Genomic DNA, 13,034 nt, shown 5'->3' with positions numbered 1-13,034 from the left:
TGTGTGTGTACGTACCCCAATAATATGATAATGCTAATTGTTAACAATTAGCATAATATTACAATTATGATGATAATTATATTCCCACCCCAAATTTCATTTCCTAGGGGAGCCAATTTGAGACAGGGAGGGGTTGGTGGAACAGTAAATATTGAAACATCTCTGTAGGAACATTTTCCTCAAGTCTCCTGCATCATCATGGTCTAGATTGCATTTGCTTCCCCCCTCCTAGATCACGGGGATGCAATTCTGATATGGTAGGTTTTTTTTTTTCATTGCAGATTTTTATCACTCCCTACTTTGCAAGCCTTTTCCTACCTGTCCTTGGAGGGCAGGGCCCTGACTGACTCCAGCTACAAAAGTTGAGGTTGCTGAATGGAATCTTGTGCTGGGGTGTGGTTTAGGACTCAGATCTTGTGATTTTTGTGGAAATTGCTCAGTTTGCTGATTTTTAAATGTTTATTTATTGTGCATGACTACTTTTGTGAAGTTGCAGTTATGTATTTTTTTCATGTTCAAGCCACCCTGAGCATGGTATGTATGTATGTATGTATGCATTTGAATCTCTCACAAAGTACACACATAAAACCCAGATAAAAATTGAAACTATGGTTGGCTCGATTTACAGTCCTGCTTTCCACCCCCTCCCTCCCCTCCATCAAACAGACCACTCACCTAATTTGTCTGAAAATGCCGGTAGTTGTCCCCGTATGAAGGATTAGCACAGATTAAGGGGGAACAGTGTTAATTGTAGGTGGGGGAAGAGAGCAAAGCATCTCCTCAATCTGTTCTTGATTTCCCCTGTGTATGTCTGGCTGGTAATAAGCTTCCTTTAATCTGGAAGGCCCCTTGGTGAAATCAGCACCACGGACAGCAGTATTGATTGCTTTTGAGAAACTATCACAGCTGCTCACCCAAATTACCTTTGATATGTGACCTTTAATGTAATTACTGCAACATCAAAGCATTTCTATAAATTATTAAAGAACTAATATACTTCACCATCCCACTATTCTATTATATGTAAAAATATAAACAACCATCAGCAAACAATGTTACGGATCTGAAAGTGCCCAGAGTTGGCAAGAATTTTGCTCCGCCCCTTTATGGAGAAAGGGGAGACTGTCCAAACCACTTAGCACAAAGGGAAGGAGAGAGAAAAGGAAGGAGATTCAGTGTTTTGCATTTGGCTCAACTTGCCGCAAAATATATTTCACTCTTCTCTTTCCCCACCCTCTCACTCTCTTCCTCCCTCCTCACCCATTTTTTTTTTTAAGAGAACCCTCCTTCCCCTGAAAGTATCATAAAAACTTGTCAAATCCATATCTACGCAAGCTCAGAAGTCATGCAATGACTCCAGCAGCTGACTTTATACCCCCCACATATCATGCGGAAATACACAAAACATATTCCTGTCACTTTGCAAAGCACGGCCTGGAAATAATTACAGTAGAATATTACAGCAGTAATAGCTGTGCAAAAAACACAAACACAGGCAGCCAGAAGGCCAGCTCTCACGTACAGAGGCCAAGGTGAGCCACACCGCCACACATTTGCATTCATGTGCAGATTAGTTTTGGTTTTTTTAAAAAAATGCCTTGATTCAGGCTTTGAGCTAGAGGGAAAGGACAAACGCTGAATCACTTACTTGGGCAAAATGGAAAAGGTAGACCTTCAGTCAATGAGCTATTGGATGAGTTTCTTCCTCCTCTCTTTTTTGCCCCTTCCAGTTTCTGGGTTGATAATTATGTCCTTTTATTTACTTAACAAGATTTATACGCCACTCTAATCAGTGGACACCTCTAAGCAGTTTACATAAAACACCACAAAATATTTAGCAGATGTGCTTGTGTGTGTTAAAATGAGTTGACATAAAAAGTCAAAATATAAATGGAATCAGCAGTTTTAAAACAAGTATACATAATGAAACAATATTATTATTTATTATTGTTGTTTATTTGAATTTATATACCGCCGTATACCCGAAGGTCTCAGGGCGGTTCACAGAAGAAACTGTGTGCTAAAATTACTTTTTTGAGTAGGCATGCCCAAACAGAAAACTTTCTGTTATTATTATTATTTGAATTTATATACCGTCCTATACCCAAAGGTCTCAGGGCGGTTCACACAATAAAATCAAGATATAAAACCACAAAATACATAATAAAAATAAAAACAACAACCCAATAGCACTCCCCCCCCCCAGAAAAACACACATTTTAAAAGGGCATAGAATGCCCTTTCTAGCAGGCTTTGAAAACAATACCATTCAACTTCAGTGGACCTAACTAACACAGTTTTGGTCAGTAGGTCAGACTCGCTTCTTGTCACAGTGTGATGATGTCATCACCATGCTCTTGGTCACGTGACCAAAACAAGCAATATACAGCATGACCAAAAATATCGTCACCAGCTGTCAAAACAAATGCCTTATCCAATACACATCATTTCTGGCTATGAGCTGAACGTGTCACTTTGGTCATGAGGCCTTTGTTTTGGTCACGTGATCAAGCACATGACATACCTCTTAAAAAAAAAGGAAGGAAAATACCCAACACCTGTCTCTTGAAACTGAAGCAGAGATCGCCAAAGAGAAGAAAATAGTAAAGACTCATTTGTTAGCAATGTCAAAAACAACAGCAACACTGGAGCCATTTCACCATGAAGGCTGGAGCTAAGCCAAGTAGGGGGAAAATTCATTTCAAAGGGTTATGCAAAGGTATCTATTACATACAAAATATTTAGCTGAAACATGTTGTTGACCACAAAAACTGCATGAGCAGCGCTGGCATACCACGGCGGTTTAGTTTATCACAGACAACTGGAGAGCTGAGAAAATTATGGGATGGTGGAAATGCCTAGCCATATTAACCGTCTTGAGGGGTGGTGGACTAAGTATCTGTGCTGACAGAAAGTTGCCGGGGGCAAGGTTAATCTGGAGCATAAGACTCAAAAATATGGAGCAACAAACACAAATTGTCAAACCAGAAATCTGAAAGAATTTACAATAAAGTGTAACACTTCAGGTATTAGCAACAAAGCATTCATATGTCAGGATGCAAGTATTGGTAATGAAATTTATTTTTAAAGCTTATTTATTTATTTATTTATTTTATTTATATACCCCCCCTATACCCGGAGGTCTCAGGGCGGTTCACGGAAAAAGCTTACACAAGTCCAACCTTGTCAGTTCTTGACCCCTTTAAATTCCATATTTTGATTTCTTTCTTTTTTTTTCTTAAATCCTCTGCATTTATCATACCCACACATGGGATCCCCAGTGGTCTCCTAACCAAAGCGCCAGCTTCAAATACCAAATCTAAAATTCTAATTTGGAAATAATTTCCAAAATGTATGCAAGATTCCTTTTCATCTCTATGCTCTGCAAATGCTGGTAGGCGAGACTTTGAAATCCACCCTGAGGCTACAATCCTTTGCATACTTGCCTGGGAGTAAGTCCCGTTGAATACAGTGGGATCAACTTTGTGGTAAGCATGCAAAGGTATATGTTGAAAACCACATACACACATGGGCAAATTGACTGTTTCTGCCTTCTCATCTTCCCTCTCAAATTTCTTATGTATATACATACCCAGTCGTCAAACATAATAGTCTGTAACTCTATCCTCAGTCAAGCACTGTCTCCCCATACCCCAGTTATTCAATTAAGCCACATGCCCCTCTAGACCATGGGTAGCCAACATGGTGCCCATTAGATGTTGTAAGTTTCCAACTCCCAGCACCTTAATCATTGGCCATGCTGACCTGAGCTGATGGGAGTTGAAGTTGAACAACCACCCTATGAAGGCCCAAAGGTTTTGCCAGCGCTGCTCTAAATTTATTTCAGCTTTTCTGGTCCTGTTGATGTTGCTCAAACCCAATTTCCTCTCTTTCCAGATTCATCCATGTCTTTCTCACCCATTTTCTTCCTTTTCCTCCTAGAAACTGGCTTCCCACTTCCCAGAACTAATCAAAACGCAAAAGTAACAGTGCAAGCCCCATCGGGATTGTGTTTTGTGTGAGAACGCAATAGTCAAGACTGCCATTCTGAAAGTGAACTTTGTCGGTAAAGGCATTGCGCATTCCCCACCCCGGAAAAAAGTCACTACTCAGATATATCCAGATTTTGAAAGTATTTCAAAAAGTCAGCAAGATCTGGCCCCAGTGAAGGTCTCCCATGCAATGGGAAGGAGTTGATCTCTCCCAGGGCTACATAAATCAGCATTGGTTTCCATCCATCCAACGCAAACCAAAAGTCACCCCGAGCGACCGGTCATTTGTGATCTCCATCGCCATCTTCCAAAAGGAACCAAGACATTGCAAAACTGTGCCGAGCAAAAGGTCAATCTGGACTCACCCCTGGCAGTGTCTTCTGTTCGTGCAGCGCACTCTGGGCTTTAAGAGCTGACTCCCTTTCACAGTATGTTAGGAAGGCACAGCCTGGAAAAGAAAAAGAACACATCAGGACATATGATCTATGCAGCATCAGACAAATGTTTGATCTTCTCCAGCATCCTCTTTCCATCAACTGCTAGCCAACTTTCTCCAGGGAGCCTGCAATTGGAGAGTTGCATTCCATAGGCAGGCTGACCATCCTTCCATACTGTTGGTCCTCTAGCAACCAGAAGCTCAGAGGTACAGTGCCTCTAAGTGTGGAAGGTTCTATTTAACTCTTATGGATACTACAGAGCTTTCCTTCCTCTGGCAGCAAAGAGACCCCATTCTGCAACACTTTGGGGGTTTTTAGGTATGGGTAATAAGGAGCTAGGGATGCAGGTGGCGCTGTGGGTTAAACCACAGAGCCTAGGACTTGCCAATCAGAAGGTCGGCAGTTCGAATCCCCGTGATGGGGTTAGCTCCCGTTGCTTAGTCCCTGCTCCTGCCAATCTAGCAGTTCGAAAGCATGTCAAAGTGCAAGTAGATAAATAGGTACCTAGGGATTAGGGAAGGTAAACGGTGTTTCCGTGCGCTGCTCTGATTCGCCAGAAGCGGTTTAGTCATGCTGGCCACATGACCTGGAAGCTGTACGCCGGCTCCCTTGGCCAATAAAGCGGCCAATAAAGCGAGATGAGCGCTGCAACCCCAGAGTCAGCCACAACTGGACCTAATGGTCAGGGGTCCATTTACCTTACCTTAGACGGTCTACAGTGTCGCCCCCACCCCTGGGGTGGATCAGACTGAGCTGGCAGGCTTCACGCCAGTCCTCCCCATGGTTTTTAATCCCAAGGCCTAATCCACCTCCTCACCCAGTTTTGAAAAACCATTCCCATATGTTCGATCTGTAAGTCCTCTGTTATAGGAGGTAGGTAGAGATACAGTGGTACCTCGGGTTACAGACACTTCAGTTTACAGACAGTTCAGGTTACAGACTCCGCTAACCCAGTAATAGTACCTCAGGCTAAGAACTTTGCTTCAGAATGAGAACAGAAATCGTGCGGCGGCGGCGGCGGCAGGAGGCCCCATTAGCTAAAGTGGTATCTCAGGTTAAGAACAGTTTCAGGTTAAAAACGGACCTACAGAACGAATTAAGTTCTTAACCCGAGGTACCATTGTATAGATACATTTAAAAAACAACAATAATCCACATATTTGTCACTCTATCTTTCTGTTTGTCCACTTGAGAGTAGTAGATTTCCAGGGGGGCATTGAGTTTTTTTTCTTTTTTGAAAAGTGGGCGGTAGGCCAAATAAATGTGGGAACCTCTGGTCCACACTGATAACTACACACACAAAGAAAGTGAGAGACACATTTCAATGGAGCATTCTACCATGTTCTTTCCGGGGGGCGGGGGGGGGGAGCGAGCATCATGACTTTGGGATGCACAAGAGGGAGCAAAGTTTAGAAAAGGAGAACTGAAATGCCCTGAATCCATGAGGCTGCTCTCCTGTTCCTACTCACCTACTCAAAGGGGAATGGTTGGATTTCGAGCGATGTTTAGGCAAAGCAATAGCAGAGGCAGCAGGGTCCAGTCTTCGCAATAGCGAAGGCTGCTCTGTTAAGCCACTTGGCTCTTCCAGCGCACACCTGAGCCCGTGTTGATTCATCAGCACATTTGGCAAAGCAGATCTAGCCAGCTAGAACTGCTGCAGGAATAACAGAAGGGAGTACGGCCTCTGGACTTCTATCAGGACCCTAAAGCCAAACGTGGAGGAGCTCCAGAAGGAACAGCAGCTAGCAAACTCTCTCCCCTCCCCCCGCCCAATTCAGGAAAAAATTACGAATAGCTGTGAGAAACAAGAGGAGCAGCGATTGCACCTGTGGCCTGGCTTTGCACTCCAGGGACTGGGAAAGCTCTCCTGTGCTTTTCTGGTTAACCCTTTTGCACCCATTTGGACTCAAACTCACAGTGCAACACTTACTCTTTCTGGAACAGCAGATAATTCAGCACTTGCCATTTTTTTTTAGGAAAAGCCAGTCTCACATGCAGTGGTTGGTTTAAGAACCTGCACCCAAGGTTGCTTATTTCCTCCTCCCTCCCAACCCATTTTCCTTTTGTGTCGTGATTTTGTTTTGTTTCTTAGAATGCTAGGCCTGAGGACAGGGACTGCCTTGTTTATAATTATCTGTAGGCCACTGTGGCTGAAGTGGGGTTTTTTTCTCTTTGAAGATCTGCATAGAAATGGGGTAGAACAGACTAAATTTTGGGCTGTGCAGAAATGGGGTGGAATGCACATAGGCCACATCTGAAATGTACATTTAAGACATCATTAAACCACTTTAAACAGTCAGGCCTTCCCTCAAAGAGACCTGGGAACTGTAGTTCATTAAAGGAGCTGCTAGTTGTTAGGAGACCCCCTATTCCTTTTGCAGAACTACAATTCCAAGAGCTCTCTGGGAGGAGGGCTTGATTGTGAAACCACTCTGGGGGAGGTAAACAGCCACCTTCTGCATCAGTGTTTTCCCACTGCTGGAGTATTGCAGTTCTCCTTGTCTGGACATCTTGGCAAAGTCATGGCCCTGGTTACCCATCTACTACCTTTGCCTAGTGTTTTCTTTCTGGGAGGGGCTGGAAGCAAACAACATGTTGGAGCAGCCTTTCTCAACCTGTGGGTCCCAAGATGTTGTTGAACTACAACTCCCATCACCCCTAGCTAGCAAGGCCAGAGCTCAGGGATATTGGGAGTTGTAGTCCAACAACGTCTAGGGACCCACAGGTTGAGAACTGCTGTGTTAGAGTGATGAAAGCAACTGTCTCTTTTACATTTTTCTTTTCTTTTAAGGCATAAAAATTACACGCCACCTTTCAGGCAGTCAAGATAGTTAACAAAATATCAAGGACATTATCAAAGCAAAATATGAAAAGTCAAATGCATGCTGTATACACAAATAGAAAACTTTCATAGAAGCATTCACACACACACACACACACACACACACACACACACACACACAATATAACAAGTGGTTTAAGGATTACCAACCCATCCATTCCACCCTAAAAATAAGATAAAAAGTAGACAGCAAATTAAATCAATTTGTGATTTAAAGACTGTGCCTGGCCCCGAATAGATGAGAATAAATGTTACAGCTCCCAGGAGATCTTGGCAGGAACCACCATAATTTGTGTGGTACAGGGGAAAGCCCTCTTGCTGATAGCCCCCCATCTAGCATCTGTCAGCAATGTCATTTGGGCAACGAACACACGGGTCAACTTTGGAACTCGCTCCAACAGGAGGCAGTGCTGGCCACCAACTTGGATGGCTTCACAAGAGGTTTGGACAAATTCATGGAAGGTGGTGCTCTCAGTGGCTACTAACCATGATGGCTATGCTCTGCCTCCATGTTCAGAGGCAGTAAGGCTTCCTGGGTAGCAGCTGCTGGAAACCACAGAAGCAGAGAGTGCTGCTTCCCAAGAAGGAGAAGCCTCCCGTGTGAGTGGCACATTTGGGGTAAGGCAAGGAAGAACAAGAACATAACTTTGCACCAGTGCTATAGGCTGAGATTAATCCCAACATCTCCTTACTCCACATCTGCAGCCATGAGAGCAGTTGGAAGCTAAAGGGTTGGAAGAATAGTTGACCCTGGTTAATCCTAAGGGTTGGAAGAATAGTTAACCCTGGTTCCCACACAAGCACAGCATCTCTGGAAGTATCTTACTCAGAGGAGGGGAACTTTTAAGAAACTGGAGATTTAGCACAAATAAATGCATTCATCAAAACAGTGAGAATGCAGATTCCTTGACATCCGCTTGAGCTGCATGATTTGTTGAGTTCAGATTGTCTCAGCGCAGAATTTGGCCTGCATCTCTTCAATATTTGCATTGTTTATTTGCTTGAAACGGCAACAGCAACCTCACAATCACCAAGCACAGACCACCATGCCTAAAAGTGGCACGACAACAAGCGTTGTGATTCCTTCTGCCTGTGGATTTATATTCTGCATGCAGAAGGGCACTGGACTTGCAGCGAGAGAAGGAAGAGAAACAAAGGTAACGACTTCCTTAAAAGATAGTCAGTGGGTAATCAAAGGGGAAGCTATGCTTAAAATTTAATTTCAGTGCTAAATCATGCACTGAGTGCTCTCTGCTGACCAAACAATGAGGGGAGCCTCTGCCACCAGTAGCAAACCTGGAGTAGTTGATACAGTCTAATTAGGCTGATCATAGCACACCGTTAGAGAGATAAACTACAGAGTGTAAAGCTCCTGTAATGGTGGCTATATATTTCCTCTTCTGGTGATGGCCCCGATGACAGGCGAGAGTAATGAAGTTCTGCAATGCTTCCCACACTGTGACCGTAATTCAGATGTTGCAGGTGGCAAACTCCTCCTTTCCTTGTAAAAACAGCATCCCCTCTTTGGAGATCCATTCAGAGCAGGATGAGTTATTGGGAGGGAGGAGCTGGGATGAAATTCTCCCTCTTGCTTTGGGGGCTCAGAGCACAAAGGGCCCCCAAGGCCTGAATTTGTGTGAAAGGGTCACACTGAAGTGATGATGGATTCCATGGATTCAGTTGGCTGAGAACAAAAGAAGAGCCTTCTGGATCAGACCAATGGCCCACCGACTCCAGCATCCTGTTCTTTGCCTCAGTGGGTAACTCACAAGCAGGATCCAAGCACAAGAGCCCTCTCCAATCCTGTGGTTTTCCAGCAACTGATATTGCTGCCTCCAACCATGGAGACAGAACATTGCCACCAGGACTAAAGGTAAAGGTAAAGGTACCCCTGCCCGTACGGGCCAGTCTTGACAGACTCTGGGGTTGTGCGCCCATCTCACTTAAGAGGCCAGGGGCCAGCGCTGTCCGGAGACACTTCTGGGTCACGTGGCCAGCGTGACATCGCTGCTCTGGCGAGCCAGAGCCGCACACGGAAACGCCATTTACCTTCCCGCTGGTAAGCGGTCCCTATTTATCTACTTGCACCCGGAGGTGCTTTCGAACTGCTAGGTTGGCAGGCGCTGGGACCGAGCAGCGGGAGCGCACCCCGCCGCAGGGATTCGAACCGCCGACCTTTCGATCGGCAAGCCCTAGGCGCTGAGGCTTTAACCCACAGCGCCACCTGCGTCCCATGCCACCAGGACTAGTAGCCATCAATAGCCCCCTCCTCTATGAATTTGTCTTTTCCTCTTGTCTAAATCATCTAGGTTGGTGGCCATCACTGCCTCTTGTGGGAGTGAGTTCCAAAGCTTAACTGTCTGACCTGGTGGAATGTTCTGCCCTTGAAATTGTCCCAGAAACTGCAGCAGGTGCAAAATGCTGCAGCGAGGTTCCTCATGGAGTCCCTGCCATGGGAGAATATTCACCCAGTGTTTTACCAGTTGTACTGGCTCCCGGTGGAGTATCGGGTCAGGTTTAAGGTGCTGGTTTTGAGTTTTAAAGCTCTTTGTGGCTTAGGGCCCTCGTATTTACGGGACCGCCTCTACTGGTCTGCCCCATAGAGGACCTTAAGGTCCATGATTAATCAGAGTTTAGAGGTCCTGGGCCCTAAGGAAGTCAGATTATCTTCCACCAGGGCCAGGGCCTTCTCAATGATGGCTCCGACCTGGTAGAATGTTCTGTCCCATGAGACCAGAGCCCTGCAGGATTGAACTTCCTTCCACAGGGCCTGTAAGAAAGAGCTATTCTGCCTGGCTTTCAATTTGAACTTAGCCTGATCTTTTATTCCCCTTCCATCCCTCCCTCTCCCCTTTTTATGAAGATTACCCGCTCTGGGATCCCACAGCTAATTCTCCCCTGGTCCCAAATAGAACTAATTTAGCCAGCTAGCCCTGGTGATCATCTAATGTTTATTGGAAGGATTTTCCCCCCTAAATTGATTTTTGAATTCTGAATTTATTGTTATTCACGTTTTATACTGTATTTTATGCTGTTTTTTGTTGCATCAATTAAGTGTTTTAAATCTGGCAATTGGGTCAGATCCTTATTACTCACCCACACGCTTCTGTGGGCCAATTTTGGCAGGTGGGAGGGGCTGGAATTGCCTGGTGTTATTAGGACATCAGGTGACACCTTCTTCCTGCAACCACTGAATGTAAGGCCTTCTGAAGTCTGTTTGTGGCTGATCAGAGCAGACAGAATCTATTACACAATCCAAAACAGACCAATGGTCCAGACCAGTGGTAGGTGACCTTTTTCAATATGAGAGCCACATGCCCATGATGGGTGGAGCCAGAAGCAAAAGTGGGTGGAGCAATTGGAGTAAGTTTTACCTTTGGGTAGTAAGCTAGTTCCTACACACACAGCTCTCTGTCCTCAATCCCTGGCAAGCAAATGACATTGCTGGAGTTCAAGAATGTGTCTCAAGAAAGCCAGGAACACTCAAGGAGGCTGCAAAGCATGGCCAGGGAGGAACATAGCTCAGGGAGAGTGGGGGTAGAGTCCAGAGGGTTAGGCAGAGAGGTTTGGAGGGTCAGGTTTGACTGGGGTTGCAGTTCTCCATCTTTGGTCTAGAGCCTGGAAGAGCTCAAACCTTCCATGGCAGAATCAAGAAGGACACGGGGCATTTTCAATGTCTTGAAGCTATATGCTGCAGCTCCATCTCTGAAGAGTCATAACTCAGTGGCAGAACATCTGCTTTGCATGCAGAAGGTTCCAGACTCAATCCCAGGCATCTCCAGGTAGGGCTGGGGAGAGACTCCTGCCTGAAACCTCAGAGAGCCACTATTGGTTGGTGTAGACAATACTGAGCTAGACAGATCAACAAATCTGACTTGGCATATTTTTATTTATTTATTATATTTCTATTCCACCTTTTCTCCAAAGGGATCGAGATGGTAGTGTTTTATCCTCAAAACAACCCCCTGGGTTACGTTAGGCTGAGAAGCAGTGATTGGCCCAAGGTCACCCAATGAGCTTCATGGCTGAGTAGGGATTTGAACCAGTCCTGGAGTGCTGCAGGAGACTCTTGAGAGTCCCATGGACTGCAAGAAGATCAAACCTCTCCATTCTGAAGGAAATCAGACCTGAGTGCTCACTGGAAGGGCAGATCCTGAAGCTGAGGCTCCAGTACTTTGGCCACCTCATGAGAAGAGAAGACTCCCTGGAAAAGACCCTGATGTTGGGAAAGATGGAGGGCACAAGAAGAAGGGGACGACAGAGGACGAGATGGTTGGACAGTGTTCTCGAAGCTACTAAACTGCGGGAGGCAGTGGAAGACAGGAGTGCCTGATGTGCTCTGGTCCATGGGATCACGAAGAGTTGGACACGACTAAATGACTAAACAACAACAACAACTCCCAGTCCTTAGTCCAGCACTCCAACCACTACACCACACTGGCTCTCAAGGTATAAGGCAGCTTTCCATCTTCCCAAGCTACAGAAAGCTCTCTGGATGGGACAAAACCCTGTGTGTTATTCTGGCTCTTTTAAGAGGAAGAATCTGAGAGTGCATCGAGGAGCATCTTGAGTTAGACAACACCCTGAGCACTGCTGTGAGCTTGGCAAAAAAAGGGGGACCTTTCCAAACATCTCACTTCCCACCACACTGGACAACTCTTTCAGTTTGAACATACACATCTGGAAACTCCCAACCAGTAATTACCTGTCATCCTATCAAACCACAGTCTCTAGGAAACATGAGGATGTATCAAGTGCTCTCCTGGGAGGGCTAGGTTGTTAAAGAGAAGAAGAAAAAATATCCAGGAGCTGGAGAAGGGAGGAAAGGAGGGGTGGGGGGAAAACCTTCTATCTCTGCTCTATTTTAATTTCACCACCAGGGGATTCGACAACATAAATAATAATTGCACAGAACACAGATGGATAATAATTGCAGCAAAGGTCGCACCAACCCCTATAATCAATCCCTAAAGAGTTTTGAGGGCTGGAACACAATGGGAAAGGCATCATGTGGTTTTATAAGGATGTAAGGAACTGCCTTCTGCTGAGTCAAACCACTAGGCTGCTACCATTCTTCCACATCACAGGCACGGTGGTCCCAGCCCTGACATTTGAGAAAGTGGATAAAGATATTATGTGGGCCTGAACCAGGAGCCTTGTTCACACACCACATCATGTATCCATTTTACTGATTTTTACAAGATGGATTTTTCTTATGCCCCCCCCCCCCCGCAAAGCAAATCGAGGAGTGTGATAGTTGATATCACATATTGTGATGTCAAAAGCATTGGTGTGTGTGTTGAAGTGTTCTGTTTGTAAAGATGCCATTCTGCTCTGATTTAGTTTGCCCATGAACTGCTGAAAAACATATTCCTTCTGCCCCTATTGCATCTAATCACCCCCTTCTTCCCCAGATGTATTATCCAGACCTTTGGTAACATTGCAGTGATACATCCCTTGGGAGGAAGATGACGCATATCAGCCAACTATTAATAGTTGTAATTAAGGGCTTTCCCCCCCCTTTTCCTTTTCCTTTGGCAGGCGGCCATGTCTCTCTTGGCAGAGAAAGGCACCCCATTTAGACCAGAGGACAAGCACTTAACATCCACCTTAAGACCTCTACTTGTCTTGAATTTGTTTAGGTGATTTCCCCCCCACACAGGTAGGCAATGAACTCACCCACAAAGTGGCTTTGCAACCTTCAAAGGATGATGTCACCGTGCATGTCGGGCACTCAGCGCCATTGTCTCAGTGAAGCAGGGC

At 45.2% G+C, this 13,034-nt stretch overlaps 1 protein-coding gene across 13 annotated transcripts in view; it reads right to left on the bottom strand.

Annotated features, from left to right (window-relative positions):
- Positions 1-13,034, bottom strand: part of CELF4 (CUGBP Elav-like family member 4) — an 828,893-nt gene that overhangs the window by 698,876 nt on the left and 116,983 nt on the right. For all 13 annotated transcript variants that reach the window (XR_013843354.1, XM_079994929.1, XM_079994934.1 and 10 more), the window contains exon 2: positions 4,358-4,440. Coding sequence is in view for 12 of the 13 variants with exons in the window: in XM_079994929.1 (XP_079851055.1) it covers positions 4,358-4,440 (83 nt within the window). In the remaining variant the exon portion in view is untranslated. The remainder of the gene's footprint in view (positions 1-4,357; positions 4,441-13,034) is intronic.

The sequence above is a fragment of the Podarcis cretensis genome, assembly GCF_951804945.1.
Source record: "Podarcis cretensis genome assembly, chromosome: 11".
NCBI lineage: Eukaryota > Metazoa > Chordata > Lepidosauria > Squamata > Lacertidae > Podarcis > Podarcis cretensis.
The sequence above is the reverse complement of the archived record's forward strand: the minus strand, read 5'-3'. Positions and strand labels throughout refer to the sequence as shown.